This window comes from Anguilla rostrata, chromosome 4 (genome assembly GCF_018555375.3).
Source record: "Anguilla rostrata isolate EN2019 chromosome 4, ASM1855537v3, whole genome shotgun sequence".
Classification (NCBI taxonomy): Eukaryota; Metazoa; Chordata; class Actinopteri; order Anguilliformes; family Anguillidae; genus Anguilla; species Anguilla rostrata.
In genome coordinates, this window is record NC_057936.1 from 60342540 (window position 1) to 60359766 (window position 17227).

Here is a 17227-nt window from a genome sequence, read left to right on the forward strand (position 1 = left end):
GTTTCTTGAGGAAGACGATTTCCTCCTGCAGGGATTCCACCTTCCGCTCCAGGTCCACACGGGCCAGGGAAGCGTTGTCCACATCCTGAGGGACACGGGGAACAGGAAGGGGGGATGGAGGGGGGGGCAGGGTCCAGTCAACACAGCTTCTACCTGAGTCCTGATCAAAGACCGAAGACACACACACACACACACACACACACACAATTTTCCCCACACGCACAAACACACACACACACACACACGCACGCACACAGCCTCCCCATTTTGTTTGCAATCCTGAGCACAGTCGGCAGTTGCATATTTCCGCCAGCTTCCACTGGCACCGTCCATTTGTGAAACAGCTTGCTTTGTCACCCCCCCCCCCACCCCCGCCCAGAGTAGCACAATGCCCGCGCAGAAGCCGATTTGGGTCCGTAATTCCGCGGGACAAAGACGCCTATTCAGTCGCGCTAGCGGGCCTGACTGACTGAAAGCCTGGTGCCGGGAACTCTGCTGAAGAGGATCTAGGCTGAGCGCGCAGCCCCCCCCCCTCCCACACTGCTGGTACCCCCACGCCTCCTCCACCCCATCCCCCCGGCCCCACAAAAAAAAAAATATTTAAAAATAAATTCAGCAATGTTCAAAACATAATGCTCCCCAACACCTGTGCCCACTGGGTAGGACAGATACTGCTGACAGGTTTAAAGAGGGAGGAAGAGTGAAAAATGCCACTTAAGCGTGGAAAATAGAGCTCTTGAAATTTTTTTTTTTTGAGGAACGAGGGGAAGGGAATGCTACTTCCTGCACACTGAAGATTATGGCCACCTGGCCATTTTAGCTCTGGGGGGTTGGGGGGGCTAATCTTACTAAAGGCCATGTCTGAATGTAAAATTTGTCTTTTTTTTTCTTAAAAAAAAAAAAAAAAAAAGGAAGCCAATTAATGCTCTGTGCTCTGACCGAAGCCGTCACTGCTCAGAATGATGATGTTGGTGTGGACGGTTCGATGTTCTTCTGAAACTACAGGATTTGGATTTAAACCCAGGACAAAGAAGATAGCTGCGTTTAAAAAAAAAAAAAAAATTTTTATTATTTTGGTTCACGTGTTATAAATCCAACATTACAGTCCCATGACTTTCTCAAATTAGGTCAAAGAGGACATTTGTTTCAGCCAATTATATTGATCATAGGCAGCTACCATAGGAAACTTCATAAATGCCAACATGGAGAATTATGGGAAGTCGTGAAAGAAAAACCGTTTCTCTCCATACATAAGAAGCAGAATTGAGGGGCCACCAAGAAAAGTGGGGCTCCTTTCCTGTGGATGCAGTGCTCCTGCCACTCGTAAAGGGCTCAGACGGACCAACCAACCAGAAGCCAGAACAACACAATGTCCCCGGCTGTCAGTCAAAGCCAAATAACAGACTACTCCACACCTACCGTCGGACTGGGCAGAACAAAGAACAATGTCCCCCTCACAAAACGGCCTTTGGGACAAACACAAATCCAGCCGAACGCTCTGCTAAATTGGATTAATCCTACAGAAATTCGGACCATCCGACCGGACGTTGTTGTTTTCTGTTGGTTTTTTTTTTTTTGAGACTACAATGCTTAATCTAATGGCTTTGCCGAACAGAGAGAATAGCTTACTGGCCAATAGTTTGGAAAACTGGCCTGCCAATCAAACACAGTGACTGCGATGACATCAGTGCACAGCACTGACCTGGATATTGCACGGGTCAGGGATTGTGATGTCATAATAGAGGTATATAGCAACCAAGATGATTCGCAGAAAGAAGTGACTGTTATTGTCAGTGGTGATATTTAGAGACAGTGGTGGGGGGGGGGGGGGGGGGGTTTGGGTGGGGGTTTTATTTGCTTATGTTTTATGTATACCTGTTATCACAGAAGATTTCTGCATTCTCAATCCTGTAAATTCTCAAAGGCTTCAGTAAATCTTTCATTGTGTTTGAAGTTGCCAGGGGATATATAAATTGATGTAGGGCAGAAATTACACCACAACACAAGGAACAGCCCTGTAAAGAGTGTTTCCTATGGCAAATGTAATGGGTTCTATTAAACGGCACAGAGTAACAAATTTATGAGATTTAATAATTTATGCAGGAGAACTTATGCAGGGCCACCAAAACCCTATGTCTGGATCTGCAACAATAGTTTTGTTTTCTCTGACGTACTGTAAATGCACATTTATGATGACATTGAAACATCAGTTGTTTTTTTTTTTTTTTTTTAAAGCAGCTCCTTATCTCACCTGTCGGAAGCTCTGCAGGTTATTTTCGGCGTCCTCCCGCTGAAGCATCTCGTCTTGGAGTCTGCAACACAAGCGAAGAAGCATCGAGTCATTTGCCACGCCCACCTTCCAACTCTTGCCGGAGGTGTCAGTGACCGCAGCGACGTGCGTTTCCCCCTCTCAGCTTAATCGTGACGTGGATTTCCTTAATTTGCTACACTAATCTCTACTCAGCCACTAAGCAAACCGGTTACATGTAACATGATGCCAGCGACAAGTGCAATCAAAAACCGCCGAATTAATTGTGGAGGACTGGACGTAGCCTGCTCTTTGCTCTTGTCAATATTTAAGACACAATTTGGTAGCTGTGCAGCTAAAATCTCAAAGAAGCAAGTAATATAAATTTTCATAATCGCAGTAATTGAATGTTATAGTCAGGACCGCAATGGTTGTATGTGCCCGGCACAGGTAGCTATTATTTTACGCAGTGTGTGTGTGTGTGTGTGTGTGTGTGTGGGGGTGTGGGAGGGTGTGTGTGTGTGCGTGCGACCAATCCGAAGAAAGGAATAATATTTTAGGGTAAAGTTTCTCCAAACACTTTTCATAGGTAAATCATAATAAATGACAATGGTCCAATGCCAGCGCCTTAGAATATCCACGCGCACACCATCCGTGTCACACTCTACGAAACAACTGGAGAACGAATAATGAAAGAATTAAATTAAAGAACTTGTGATGTCGTTGTCATTATGCTTCTTCACAACTCTTGTGGCGTGCACAGACAAGAGATTCTTACAAATGCACGTCGGCCACATATTATACTTTTAAAATACTTTTAAGCCACCCAGTGGAAAGATCCCAAGTGCAGAACAGAATAAACTTAAAACTCTGGGTAAAGCGCTCTACAAGTAAATCGGTTTATCCCGTTGACAAATTGTGCGTCACGCTATGCGCCTCGACTATTCTTGAACGCGCACACTTAAGCTACTGTCGCAAAACGTATTTTTATTTAATTAATTAATTTTAGTGATAAATGGCACGGTTACACTTATAAACATTTTTAAATGATTTTCAAAGTTCCTTCTTACTTCTCCCTTAGTCGCTCGATGTCCTCCGCCATGTTATCGCGATCCACCTCCACTCTGGCTTTCTCGTTGGTGAGCTGGTCCACCTGGCGCCTCAGCTCGCGCATCTCCTCCTCGTACAGGTCCCCGATGCGCGTGGTGCCCTTCCCCTTCAGCTGCTCGAGCTCCGCGATCAGAATCTTGTTCTGCTGCTCCAGAAAGCGTACCTTCTCGATGTAGCTGGCGAACCTGTCGTTCAGATGCTGCATCTCTGCCTTCTCGTTGGTGCGGTTAGCCTTGAATTCGGTGTTGATGGCATCGGACAGGGCGAAATTCAGAGTCTCGGAGGTGAGCCTGGTAATCGGGGCGCTGCTTCGGACCCTGGAAGTTTTGGTCGAATAGATGGTGGGTGCGGATGAGACACTATAACTGACACGCGAGCGGACCGGAACGGAGTACTGGCGGCTTGAATAGCTGGACCGAGACATCATGGGTTTCTCCGCGCCAAACAACCTCTTGTAAGAAGATTGCGTTCTCGTGGCCATTTTTGTAATCCTTTGGCTTTAAAAAAATATCTTACTAATATTCTTTAGTAGGGTTTAACGAGTTTTCCTCCGACTGGACTTCCACGCAAGCACACCAAAAAACTTCACGCAAAACTGCCCCGAACGAGGACGAGCTGCAGAGAGAGGCTTGAATTTATAGTACACTCCTTATGCAAATGAGGTAACGGTACAGGCAGCTTGAGTGACGCGGCGCATAGCCCGTAAAACAGCTCCTCGCGAAATCTGGGGGCCCGGGGTACTTCAGATTCCAGCCCAGTGCCCCTTTGTTCACGCGGCTCCGCGAGTGTTATCCCTTTAGGCGAAACGAGTGGAACTTCTTTTTAGTGAGACTGGAAGCCAGAGGAAACTTATGAAGTTCTGAAAGCTATAGCGCTCAACTTTTCCCTCGTATGCTAACCTATTCACTAACGTAAGGTGAAATCCGTTTTGTAGCCTATTGTAGTCTAATAAATATTTGCGTTTAAAATATGTATTCATTGATTTATTTCTGCAAACTCATTTCTGTTTACGACTATTAAGCGCTGCCAATCTTGACCAAGTATTAAGTGAAGCATTCAAATGCATTTAAGTTCTACGTTAGTATTTGTAGCTCCATGGTAATGCCATACAATTAACTGAATTCAGATGGAACCTGCTAAATAATGGCTTGTAGATTACATTGCACACTCTTGAAGTATTAATTTCTGGGCAGAAAATACTAGCAAGGCTTAAAACATTAACTAATGATCTTTTTCATTTATTTTACTTCAATTTTACCAAGCACAGGGCGTAAGCTACGCGTTTAATGCACGCTATGACTCATACACATAAAGTTCACTGTGGTGTGGGGATGGCTGGTTTAAGCAGCCACACCTGCCCTGGGTCAAGCTAATTAGACCTGGCTAATTAGATAATTGGTTAGGAATTGGATAATTGGCCAGGCTAATTGGGCCCGGGAACAGGGGTGGCTGCACCTGTGCGTAGTGAGGCAATCAGTGCGCACAGGTTAAATCTGCCATCCCCACCCACACAAAGGAGGGCCTCTCGGTCATGACAGGGTTAACATCTGCTCTTTCGCTGTACCACCTTGCCATCCGTGTAAATGAACGTGGACTGTTTGAACATCATCTCCCTGTGTCTCTGTGCTGGAGGGCCCCTTGGAAAGCCACTTCGGTGGCCTGTGTCAGGCTTGTTTGCCACATTCACATTTTTTGACCAGAGATCGCCATGGAGATAGGCATAAACATTATGCGCCAGACGAAACGGTAGTGCTACTTCGGGGTTTCCTCTGCTGTTCATGGTGCGGGTATGACGTTTCTACGAGGTGCCAAGAGAAACATATAGGTCTCTTAGCAACTATTTCGTCTTGATAATTAAAGAAGAGACCCGTGATCACTGTTGTCGGTTAGAAGCCATGTCAAAATTAAAAGAGGAAGAGAAGCACAGCAGTCCGCGTGTTTTACTGTTACGCCTTATCCCAGTTTACCCAACGTGAAATACTGAGGAAACAAACAACTACACAGACGGGTCCGTATCTACCACTGAGGACACCGAGATAATTCCCTCAGTATTATTTTATTTTAGTTTTTTTTATGTCCATTTACAAAGCCAGCATTTAATTTCATTCTGAAGTGAGGATATCGGTTTAAATTTATTTAGGAGGGGAATGAATAATATAATTTTCTCAAATTTAAGCCCCGTTCGCAAAGAAGATTTCGATCTCAATGAGGGGTTCCTGGTTAAATACAGGTTAAATTAATAAAATTGAATAAATTGAAGGCAAAAAAGAGCTTGCCCTGGTTTAATCCATCACCCCAACCCACCCCAGTAGAGCCTCTTGACATCGGTCTTTTTTAGGTCATGGTCGCGCCCCTATACAGCAAAATGTCGTTGGTACTAGTTAGTGATAGTAGCATACTCTTGCTGTGTGAAGATGTTTCAATTCTCAGATGCAAAATGGATATTGGAAAACACGTGCAGCTTATTCCTCAAACAATCAAAAAGAACACAGTTGTTCTTAATAATCAATGCTGACACAATGTCATGGTATTGATTTGTTAGAGCAAACAGTGAATGAATGAATGAATGAATGAATGAACTGTGGATGGTTATATGCATGCATGACCGAATTACGTAATCTACTAACGCATAATTTCATTAGAAAAGCTGTGACCATAGCCTTAACATTTTATGTCGAGAGGTTGCCCGGGACCCTGGAAAGACAAGATATGACACTGGGCCCCTTAACAGACTATGCTAACGACACTGACAATATTCCCCTTAAAATCAAACCATTTATGGACCGTGTTCAGCTTGGAGCCCCCGCAGTCATGACTTGTCACCGCATAAGAATTGTATCTTATATGCAGGTAACAGTCAGCAATTGTTACAATACGCATTTGAAATTCGTACGTTAAAATACTGATTTTATATGCGTATTATTACAGTGTTTGCACTGCTGTTCTACTATTGGAACATCGAATAAACCGACCGCCTAACCCAGGAACTAAAATTAACCGGAACCATTCTGTCCTGCATACGGAAATCTAGGGAAGCGCGCAGCGTCAAGTACACGTGTTCGTGTTTATGTCACTCTGCCGTTCGGTGAACATGGAACAGCTTCGCGTCTTAGAGCTGTACAGTGGCATTGGCGGGATGCATTATGCATTAAAAGGTAGACAAGTTACTTTCATTTATACAAGTATTTACAGTAGAACGGATGAAAACTGCAGCGAAGTCGCCCCTTCTCAATCAACGGAGAGGCGACAACGTCGATAGCGCGTGTGCATCTGTCAAATAATCCTCAGTGTTGGCTACACCCAGGACTCAATATGGTCTTCAACCGTATTTCCGTATTTACGATTGAAATGTCAGGATGTATTTTAGATTGATGCATAATACAAGACTGCTGGCTTAGTGACATCGTAAAGTTTACCGGATGAACTTAAGTAATCTATCGAGTGTGAGCGAGCTAACATGTACAGTACGGAGCAGTAACTAGATGGCTAACTGACTGGCACATATGTCAATTGCTATTTTATGCCGCTGAAATTAATCAGTGATAGCTAGCACATATGGACGCGGTGGACAGCTACTATTTTTTCTGCCGTTTATGATGACAGTTGGAGTTCGGTGCTAGCTAGAAACGCGCGTAGTCACCGTCTGTTAGCAACCTGCTGCACCATGGTTTCTCTTACCGACATTCTTAATGAAACACCGTGCACCCTTCTGAAGCAGTCTGTATGCCATGCATATTTTTTAAATTTAATTCCTGAATAATATTCTTTATCAGATCCAATGTGTCCCTCATCGTAGTATTCATGCTCAGACAAGTAAAATCACGTTAGCCATGTTTTTCCTGAGTCATTTCATGTCATTACACACAAAAAAATCTGATATCCAGTGTCATTCCATGTGATTCTCCTTGGTGTTCCAGTGTTTGACTGTGTCTGAAATAGAGCCTCTAATTGCACCTGATATTAGACCGGAACATTACATTGAGACATTTAACAGGTGCTCTGTTGCATGTTACATCCAATCCGTTTGCAATTTAATATTTCCTGAAGCGATTTAGGTTAAAGGGAGGGAACGACTGCCATTGGCTCACACTGGAATCAAACCTGCAACCCCCGAGAGACGAGGTCCCAGTAAAGTTACATACAGCTAGTCAGTGTAGAGCAGAATGAAGTGTTGTGCAGCTGTGCTAGTGTTTATGTGAATGACATGTGGATCAAAGGCGTTTAATCTGACATGCCCCTCCCACCCCCCACCCCCCCCCCTCCCCCTCCCCCTGTCCCTACACACCCCCTAGGTAAGGCAGGGCTGCACTTACTCCTCCGCTTCCTGCGGAAGTTTCTGGTGGTGTTTCGCTTCCCCTGTTCCTGCTGTCAGACTCTGCTCTCTGTGACCTCATTCAGCCTCCCCTGCTGGCTCTTCAACTCACTTTTTACTGTTTTTTTTTCTTCTTCTTTTTGTTCCATTGTAAACTTTTTTTTTTATTTATTTATTTTTTTTTATAAAGGCTTTTAAAAAATGTACAGAATGGGACATCTGGAGCTGAGACTGTCAGTTTCAACAGGTGTCGCTGTAAACGACTGTAAAGATTTTTATAACTCTAAAAGGGTGTGTGCGAGAGTGTGTGCATGTGGTTGTGTATTTTTGTGTACGTGTACGTGTGTGTGTGCGCGTGCGTATGTTCATGTGTGTGTGGTTGTGTATTTGTGTGTACGTATGGGCATGTACGTGTGTGTGTGTATGTCTGTGTGTGTGTGTGCTTGTGTGTGTGTGTGTGTGTCTGTATGTCTGTGTGTGTGTGTGTGTGTGTGTGTGTGTGTGTGTATGTGTGTGTGTGTGCTTGTGTGTATGTCTGTGTGTGTGTGTGCTTGTGTGTGTGTGTTATGTATTAACCAGGGTTAATAGCAGGTTAGTGTATCTCACAGAGGCTCGGTAGGTAGAGGCAGTTTCTCTGCTGACTGCCGTTGTTTTTAGGCTGAAGGAGGCCTGTGTGTATTCCTGTACATCAGCAGAATCTGTGTACAAAGGCCACAACCTGCCTCTGTAAGCCGGCCAGCGATGTGCTGGGTAATGCACAGGAAACACAACAACTGTCTACCACTTCTTTAACCCTTTTTAGATGTGAGGTCACAAACTATGTGATTAGAATGCTCTTAACTGAACATTCTAACGCTGATGTCACAATCACTGCCGGTAATTGACAGCAATGGAGTTGCTAAGCAACACTGGCTTAGAATTTTGAAAAATAAAAACATTCTAAGAAAGCCTGCTCTTCAAAGGGTTAATGTACACATTTGTGTATTCATTCTTTCACTGCGGGCTCACATTAACATATTCATGTATTAATTAAGCCTCGTTTATTTGATAATTAATGAAGGGTATTTTTTTCCCCCTGTAATTTAGTCATTTAACTGAGGATGAATTTTAGGGTGTAAATGCTGTACGTATGCCTCTAGACTAGGCTTAAATTTGAGAAAATATCCACTCCTAAAAGACTAAGCCGGGATGTTTTCTTCCCCTCAGAGTGTCGCGTCCCCGCCCGGGTGGTGGCCGCCGTCGATGTCAACACCACGGCCAACGAGGTCTACCGCCACAACTTCCCCGCCACACCGCTGTGGGCCAAGACCATCGAGGTGAGCGGCGTGATGCGGTGGGGTCACAAACGCGCAGTCAGGCGCAGTCACAAACGCACACACAGGTGGGGTCACAAACGCACAGTCAGGCGCGGTCACAAACACACACACAGGTGGGGTCACAAACACACACACAAGTGGGGTCACAAACACACACACAGGTGGGGTCACAAACGCACACACAGGTGGGGTCACAAACACACACACAGGTGGAGTCACAAACACACACACAGGTGGGGTCACAAACGCACACACAGGTGGGGTCACAAACGCACACACAGGTGGGGTCACAAACGCACACACAGGTGGGTGAACTTGGTTCATTTGATCAGCTGCAAAGGGGCGGAGTTCCCAGAAGCCCTCAAAGCAACAGCTTCCTTTACCATGTTTGCGCTCTTCTGAAATTTACATTTTAACAACCCGCGTGCGGAAGGGGTCTGAATCTGAAGTCACCAGAAGGGACAGTTTGTAATGGGTTAGGTTAGGATAATTTTGGGGGGAAAATTAAAAAAATAATGATAATGATTTGAGGGAGAAAAGAAGGGCTTGTGAATCATTGTCCTCACGTGAACCGCCGATGGTGTGAAACAGACCGAATTCGTTCGGCGCCAGCGTGAAACCTGATTGGCCGCTGGGCTCGTCCTCTCACGGCCAGCATCTGCCCGTAAACAGCTCTCTGGCAGGCCGGTAAAGCGGCGCACTGGCTGAACCCGAATGGAGGGGAATACAAAATGTCCGCCCTGTTCGTTTTTTTGAGCCGATGGCTTACGAGGCAAAGTTATCGCTGAACTTTACTTTTGCGAGGCCCTCGAGGACGAGCTGCGGCTATTGGAGGATATTTCTGCTGCTGCTGCTGCTGCTGCTGCTGTTGTTGTTGTTTTGTAATACTTTCATATCCTGCTATTAACAAAATAAGTTCACCCAACAAAAAAAAAAAAAAAAAAAACTTGTCATAAGACAAGAATCTGCCTGATGTAACAACCGCTGTGAGGGAGGAGGAAGGAGGACGATGAAAAGAGAGCTTTCAGAATTTGTCTGTTGATTATTAACCCTTTAACTCCCTCCAGCGGGTAAACAAGTTTTCATGTAAGGCCACTGGATTTCGGGGAATTATTCTGAGCTCGATTGCTTTCCCCTGAAACATTGAAAAATCTTAACCGAGTGCTTACTGAAATGGGCAGTCGCGAATGAAAGACCGTCTTAAGTATGGCCATCATTTTGTGCAGGGAGGGGCAAACTCATTCTGGGTTGGAACTTTCTCGATGTCCATTCTGATTTTTCATAAAGGCCCTCTAATACAGCAGCTATCTAAAGCCTCACTGAAGTCATCTCTTTGCCACGATTGGCTGATTCGTTTGAATGGGGCAGAGTCGGGACTATGGTCAGTTTTTTTTTTTTTTTTTTTTTTTAAACCAGGAAAATTCATACATGTCTCCCTATCTGCAGTCCAAAGCTTTAATGGTCCAGTCTGGTGTTTTCTCACAAAGCCGATGCCTTGCTGGAGTTTCATGTCATTTTTTGAAATGCTTTTAAGCACGTGGGGACACAGTCTGTAGGGCTGAAATAGAAGCACATTTTTTTCAGCAAAGATATCCAGCTGTATGGATTGATTGTATGTAAAGACCATCTGCTAACCTCTGTGGATAAGACTGTCTAATGCTAAACGCAATGTGCGTAGACACATCGATTTTCCTCTTTTTCTTCCTGATTTGGGACTTGGTTGTTTTTCTTTTCAGTGACCATAAACCCAACCTCCCCCCCCCTTCTCCCCCAAATTGGCCTGAAGACTTTATGAGGCTCTAATTGGGTATTTTTGGTGAAAGAGTAACTGAGGAACTTAGTGCAGAGTAAAGGTTGCCTGCTTTGTCAGCAATTATCTGCGGAGGAGCTGCAAACCCTACTTTCAGCGTGTGTGTGTGTGTGTGTGTTTATGTGTTTATGTGTGAGTGTGTGTGTGTGTGTGGTGTTCTTTGGACGAGGGAGGGGGGAGAGCAATATTGTATAACTATACCAGTGAAGAAGTTATGGTCCTGGTTTAAATTCTTTTGACATCGTATAAGAGTCACTCAAGGTCTTGGGCCTTTGTGACCTTAGTGACACGTGCATGCGCTCATACACGTACACGCACGCACGCACGCACACACACACATACGCACACACACACACAAACAAACACATACATGCACACACACGCGCACACACTCGAAGTGACTGCTGGTCAGGCATCGTAATTAAAGCAGATTGCGGTGTCTTTACCTTCTGTGTGGAATGGATAAGTGCTAAAGTCGCTGGCTGTTTACGAGAAGTTAGATTTTTTTATGCAAGTTCAACATGGCCGACAGTTACTGTGTGTTTCCCGTGGACAGAGTAGACCCCTCTGAATGTCCCTCCTGAAGGTGTTACCATTTATTCAGACGTAGTCATATTTGTTCCAGGGGCTGACGCTTGATGACTTCAACAGGCTAGACTTTGACATGATTCTCATGAGTCCACCATGCCAGCCTTTCACCAGGTAAGTACGAGGAGCGCGTGTGTGTTTGCGTGTGCCCGTGTGTGTGTGCGAGCGTGTGCATGTGTGCGTGCGCGTGCATTCATGCGTGCATGCACGCGCCTGTATGCGCGTTTGTGTCTGTCTGTCCGTCCGTGCCCGTGTTTATGTGTATACATCGTCTTTAAGCCCCTTTGTCCATTTTTCATCAGCTTCCAGAAGGTTCTGTGTTCCGGGCTTGCCAGCATCGTTAGCTCCTGCTGAAAGCCCTCTGTCCCACAGGTTTACCCACGTTGGAGTGGTCCTGTGTGCGCATCTATTTCTCTCCTAGTCACTCATAACTGCTCACAGATGCCGAGCCAGTTAGTTATGTTCTTCTCATTAGCATGGGGGGGGATGTTCCAGTACAAAGGATATTTTGTTCACTCTCTCTTTTTCCAGCACAGCAATATAAAAAAGAAAAAAAAGAAAAACGCTATTCTGCATATCAACTAATCATGATGATCAGTAAAGTCTCAATTCTTCAAAAGCATTAAGAATCTCTTTCTCTCTCTCTCTCTCTCACTCTCTCTCCCTCCCCCTCTCTCACTCCGTGTTGTCTTTCTCTCCCTCCTGTAGAATTGGACTGCAAGGTGATGTATCTGACCCCAGAACAAAAAGCTTTCTCTATATCCTCGACATCCTGCCAAGGTAAAGACACGTCTCTTTTCTCATTTATCTTCTTTCCTTCTTTGTGTGTGTGTGTGTGTGTGTGTGCGTGTGCGTGTGTGTGTGTGTGTGTGTGTGTGTGTGTGTGTGTGCGTGCGCGTACGTGTGTGTGTGTAAAACTGTAGTGCAGACAGGATGATCTGTCTCATCTATGGTGAGATCTTGTAGGCATCTGTTTGAGGAGGATGATGTTTTTGCTCGTGTCACTTCCTGTTTCCTGTTTGAGTTTTCTGTAACAGCGTGCTGTGGTTGTAGTTTTACCAGCGCGTTTACAGTGTTGAGACTGGTTACCATAGAGATGGGCTCCCTTATTCAATTTCAGTGGGAGGTTAGTTTCATTTTGACTTGGTCGAAATCTAGTTTATGAACTGCCATACATTCCCATGGAGTTCTCCGCGGATCTTTGATTTAATAAATACATTTTTAAAAGTTTTTTTGTCTGGATTACCTCGAAATTAAATGACATTTACCACAGTGCCTCTTAATATATGCCCAGTACCGTTGGGAGTTGTATTAAAAACACCAGGAATTAAAAAAGTAAGTGACACAGCCTCTGATGACGCAGCTTGTCTTCCTCTGCAGCAGTACGTGGCTTTTGATCTGCGATAAAGAGGGCTTGTGGTTTTACGGCTACCGTGTTTTTCGTAAAAAAAACTCTTGGTCAGGTTGCTTCAGGTCAGGTTTTCAGGTTGAACTCCACCCGTTCGTCATTGGGTTTGATTAGCCAATGAGCAGTGCCTATGACTCCACCCGCCCTCCCTCTCTCCACAGATTGGCTAAGAGGCCTCGGTTCCTGCTTCTGGAAAACGTGAAGGGCTTCGAGACCTCCTCCGCCAGGTAACCCGGGGAGACGGGCGTCGCCGTGGTTACAAGCCACAAGGGCTTCTGTGAAAGGGGGGTGGGGGTGGGGGGGAGGGGGGGGGGGGTGTTTGATGAACCCCTCCCCCAGTTTTTATAATATCCGTTTTACTCGTTCTTTTAGCGGATAGCCTCTGTCTCTAGTGCCTTTCATGCGGGCCGCACCAGCCGCCGCCGCCGCTTTGCATCGTGGGTACAGGGGCAGCGGCGCGTGTTGTGGAATAGGAGCTGGACGGTGAACCTGTGCCTGAATCTCTGTGCCTGGGTTGGCCTCGCTGTCAGCCTGTGCTGTTGTGAAGCCTCATAATGACCGAGCTCCACATCCCACAAACAGCAGCTTTTATGCTGTGGAGCATTCAGATGCACCTGCTTAAATTCCCGCTTTGGCTGGGACGAGTGTAGCTGAGCAGAGTTTAGCTGTAGCTGAGAAGGTATCTGACAACTTGTTCAGGTCAATCATTTCTCTCCCTCGCTCTCTTCTCCCCTTTCTCTCTGTCCACCCCCACCTCTCTCCCCGCTCCCTCTATCTCTCTTCTTTTTCAGGGATGCTTTGGTGAAGACCCTGAAGGATTGTGGGTACAGCTATCAGGAGTTCCTGCTCTCCCCAACCTGTGTGAGCATCCTATACCATCGCACAAACGTTAACATTACGTTGCCTAAACATTAAAGTGTAACCATTGAGTTCATAGAACTGACGTACCTCTCACTTATGTACGTGTGTGTGTGTGTTCACATCCTCCCCTGCTCCATTCTGGAGCCTAAGATAGAATGTGGGTCACATGACATTTCTGCTCCAATCAACAGCTAGGAATCCCGAACTCCCGGCTGCGCTACTTCCTGATTGCTAGGGCGTTGCCGGAGTCCTTCTCCTTCCAGACTACGACAGAGGTGGAGTAGCTGTTTCCATTCATTCATTCATTCATTCATTCATTCATTCATTCATTCATTCATTCCTTCATTTAAGCTTATCCAGGTAAGTTATCTGGGTAATGTGAACACCTTTGCTGCAAAACACATCCATGGTATCATGGTGGTAATTGTAGTTTATTAAATGTTTGTATTGTACTAAGTGCATATCTGCAGTATATGTGTGCTGTATGATATCCCGTTTAAGATGCACTAATGAGTTGAATAGTCACTGCTTTGCAGGTTGTACTGGGCTTAGGTTGAAGGAGTCAGCTGTGTATTTTATTCAGTTGGGGCTTCTGAACTTGAGTGGTGGTTTTAGGGGGTCCTTCAGATTGGGGAAAAAAATGTCTGAAACTGTGGGCTTTGGGGACTATATAGCCTTGTATGTGGCTCTATTTCAGAATGGTCAATTCAGTTCATGAGCTGAAAATGCATCCTCAGCTATTTTTTTTTTTTAATGGGGCATTTTTATGTTTACATTTATGAATAGAACTCCTGGAACAGTTTCCTGGTTTGATTGTGCTGAAATGGAGTTGGCCTAGTGGCTGATGGGAAGAGACTTCCTCACCAGCGAGGTCCTTTCTCCCCTTTCATCAGGTTCTGGTGGCCTTCCCCGAATCGAAAAGAGGCGATTCTGCAGACCGCACCCCTAACTCCGCCCCCAGCCACGCCCCTGCCCCAAACAGCAGCAAGGGGCGGGATGAGGGGCGTGTCCTCTACAAGATGGAGACGGCGCGGGACCTGGAGAAGAAGAGGTGTCAGGACGAGGATGAGTCCGTCCGGAGGATACAGGACTTCCTGGAGGAGGAAGAGGAGGAGGAGGGCGGGGCCGGGCCGGGCATGGGGCGGTACCTCCTGCCCCCGAAGACCCTCCTCCGCTACGCCCTGCTCATGGACATCGTCCGGCCCTCCTGCCGGAGGTCCGTCTGCTTCACCAAGGGGTACGAGTCCCGCCCCCCCCAGGAACACGCAAAATACGGCCCAGTTACACAGACATGCGCTCTGCACTGAGTTACATTCAGCTCATAAGTTTCTCTGACCGTAACAGAAAACAGAGAAAGGATACAAGTACTTATCAAAAGCCTGCATACATGGACATCTCTCTCCATCTCTCTTTCCCCCTTTCTCCCTCCTGCCATCCCTCCCTCCCTCCCTCCCTCCCTCCGTAGGTACGGCCACTATGTGGAAGGAACTGGCTCCGTCCTGCAGTCCTGTACAGATGCACAGGTACGGAATCGCTAGCGTTAGCCCTGTCTGTTGGGTGGAGGTCTCCTGGTGTGGGTAATTGGGAAAGCGTTTGCATTAGCCCTGTCTGTTGGGTGGAGGTAGGGTGGAGGTCTCCGGTCTGTTTTAAGGGTAGTTTTCCCTGTCCCAGGTGGAGACGGCGTACGCGGCTCTGGACTCCCTGACGGACGAGCAGAAGCTGCTCCAGCTGTCCCAGCTACGCCTGCGATACTTCAGCCCCAGAGAAATCGCCAACCTGATGGGCTTCCCCTCACACTTCAGTGAGTGTCCCACACACACGCTATACACACACACACACACACTGTACACTACAGACACACACACACACACACACATACACACACTGTACACTACTCACGCACACGCGCGCACACACTGTACACACACACACACACACACACACAATGTACACACACACACGTGCACACACACTGTACACTATAAACACACACATACACACACGCACACACAGTGCTGTTGCTGTCATGGTTACTGCTCTGCTCCGAGTGACGCTATTTGTCCTGTTGCCCTGCGTGTGGAAAGCAGTGACTGGCTCACGGGCACGTGCTTCAGAGGCGTGCAGAATGGGTTTGAATGACAAAGAAAATGGTGGATATAACTGAATGAAGAATATAAAAATGGTGCTGTTTTTTACATGCCTGGCATTTTGAGTCTTCCCCATTGCCTGCCGCTCCGCAGTGCTCTCTGAAGCCCTCGTGGCAAGGTGAGGGTCATTTTGGTTGTTCTGGAGAACGCCCCCCCCCCCCCCAACTTTTTCCTGGAGGGGGTTTTCCTGCATGGCCCCCAGATGGTCCTAACATCGGTGGAATGTTCCGGATTTTCCCATCGTTCAGGAGGGCTGACTGTGCTCGTAACTCATAAAGCGGTTAAACACCCCCCCCCCCACCCCACTCCCAGTGTGTTCCACAGGCGTGTCCTCAGAGAACCTTCACAGCTGCAGCGGGGTTCTCAAACTGTCCTCCTGGAGTTAAACCCGCAGACACTGTGGCCCTCCAGGACTGGAGTTAAACCTGCAGACGCTGTGGCCCTCCAGGACTGGAGTTAAGCCTGCTGATGCAGTTGCAGAAGCTTTTTGGTATTTAGCTGACCCCAGATCAGCCTGGTGCCACAGCTTGTCTCTCTCTGCGATTGCGTGGAGAGATTCTCCTGTCGTTTCCGTTTCTCTTCATCTCTCTGTCCTGGAGGAGGAGATGACACTCCCAGCGTGACACTTAGTGCCAGAAATGAGCAAAAAGTTGTGATTTTTATTATCCTTTTTAAAAAAAATTAAAAAATTAATTTTCTTTCAGGCTTTCCGGAGAACACCACGACCAAGCAGCGATATCGCGTGCTGGGAAACAGCCTGAACGTGCACGTGGTGGCCCGACTCATCACTCTAATGGTGGGGTGACCTGAACAACGCGGCGCCGCGTAGCTGTTTCAGCACGTAACTGTAGCGTAGCGCAGCCAAGATGCAGCGCCATGTAGCCGTTTTAGCACGTAGCCGTAGCGTAGCGCAGCTAAGATGCAGCGCCGCAGCTGCGTGACATGGTACCAGAGCGCTAAACCCGCTAACCAGAGCCTGGGGAGGAGAAGCGACCTCCTTTTACCCGGAATGCCATGCTGCCTGGTCCACTTCCTGCTTTGAGAAGATGGACTGTTATTATTTATGTGTATGTGAAAAGTAAGGGGAAGTTTTTTTAATTTTGTACATTGTAAATGTATTTCAAATAAAATATTTTTGTAGTTATTCATTGTGGAAATGTGTCTCTTTCTGTGCATCACACTGGAAGATGTAACTTCCGTTTTGTCCACATTTTCATACACCTCCATTTTTGAAATGCACAACGTCCCAGTGGCTCAAATCACAAAAAAAATTAACAGCTAGTTATTAAAAGCTCATCCAAGTGTAAAATTTAGGTTAGACATGCATGGAAGCTCACAGGCCAGACTGACGGGTCAGAAAGGTTGTTTGACGCGTCAAAATGGCGAGATTTCCAGGTAACAAAAACATTCTATACAACCGTGGAGCA

At 46.4% G+C, this 17227-nt stretch overlaps 2 protein-coding genes across 5 annotated transcripts in view; one reads left to right on the forward strand and one right to left on the reverse strand.

Moving 5' to 3' along the window:
- vim (vimentin) overlaps positions 1-4597 on the reverse strand; it is a 9765-nt gene extending 5168 nt beyond the window's left edge. The window contains exons 1-3 of the mRNA XM_064333692.1: positions 3319-4597; positions 2252-2312; positions 1-85 (exon numbers count right to left, since the gene is read on the reverse strand). The exon at positions 1-85 is cut by the window's left edge and continues 11 nt beyond it. Of these exons, the coding sequence (XP_064189762.1) occupies positions 1-85; positions 2252-2312; positions 3319-3839 (667 nt within the window). The 5' untranslated portion in view covers positions 3840-4597. The remainder of the gene's footprint in view (positions 86-2251; positions 2313-3318) is intronic.
- Positions 4598-6358: 1761 nt separating this feature from the next.
- Positions 6359-16944, forward strand: trdmt1 (tRNA aspartic acid methyltransferase 1). Of its 4 annotated transcripts, none has more exons than XR_010329702.1 (12): positions 6359-6513; positions 8877-8986; positions 11422-11498; positions 12093-12164; positions 12954-13019; positions 13584-13653; positions 13845-13928; positions 14547-14890; positions 15119-15176; positions 15325-15454; positions 16505-16684; positions 16753-16944. XR_010329702.1 is itself a non-coding variant. In XM_064333694.1 (12 exons), the coding sequence occupies exons 1-11, from the start codon at positions 6426-6428 to the stop codon at positions 16603-16605; spliced, it is 1200 nt and encodes a 399-aa protein (XP_064189764.1). In that variant the 5' UTR covers positions 6359-6425; the 3' UTR covers positions 16606-16631; positions 16685-16944. The 4 variants fall into 4 exon arrangements, 3 of the variants coding, with proteins under 3 accessions (XP_064189764.1, XP_064189765.1, XP_064189763.1); XM_064333694.1 differs by having other exon boundaries at positions 16505-16631; positions 16685-16944; XM_064333695.1 differs by having other exon boundaries at positions 8877-9003; positions 16505-16944.
- The last annotated feature ends 283 nt before the right edge of the window (positions 16945-17227 follow it).

Coding starts and splice junctions, on each gene's coding strand:
- trdmt1 (XM_064333693.1), top strand. CDS start 6,426: ATGTCACTCTGCCGTTCGGTGAACATGGAACAGCTTCGCGTCTTAGAG. Junction 6,514..8,876: donor GATGCATTATGCATTAAAAG/GTAGACAAGTTA, acceptor TCTTCCCCTCAG/AGTGTCGCGTCCCCGCCCGG. Junction 15,455..16,504: donor GGGCTTCCCCTCACACTTCA/GTGAGTGTCCCA, acceptor ATTTTCTTTCAG/GCTTTCCGGAGAACACCACG.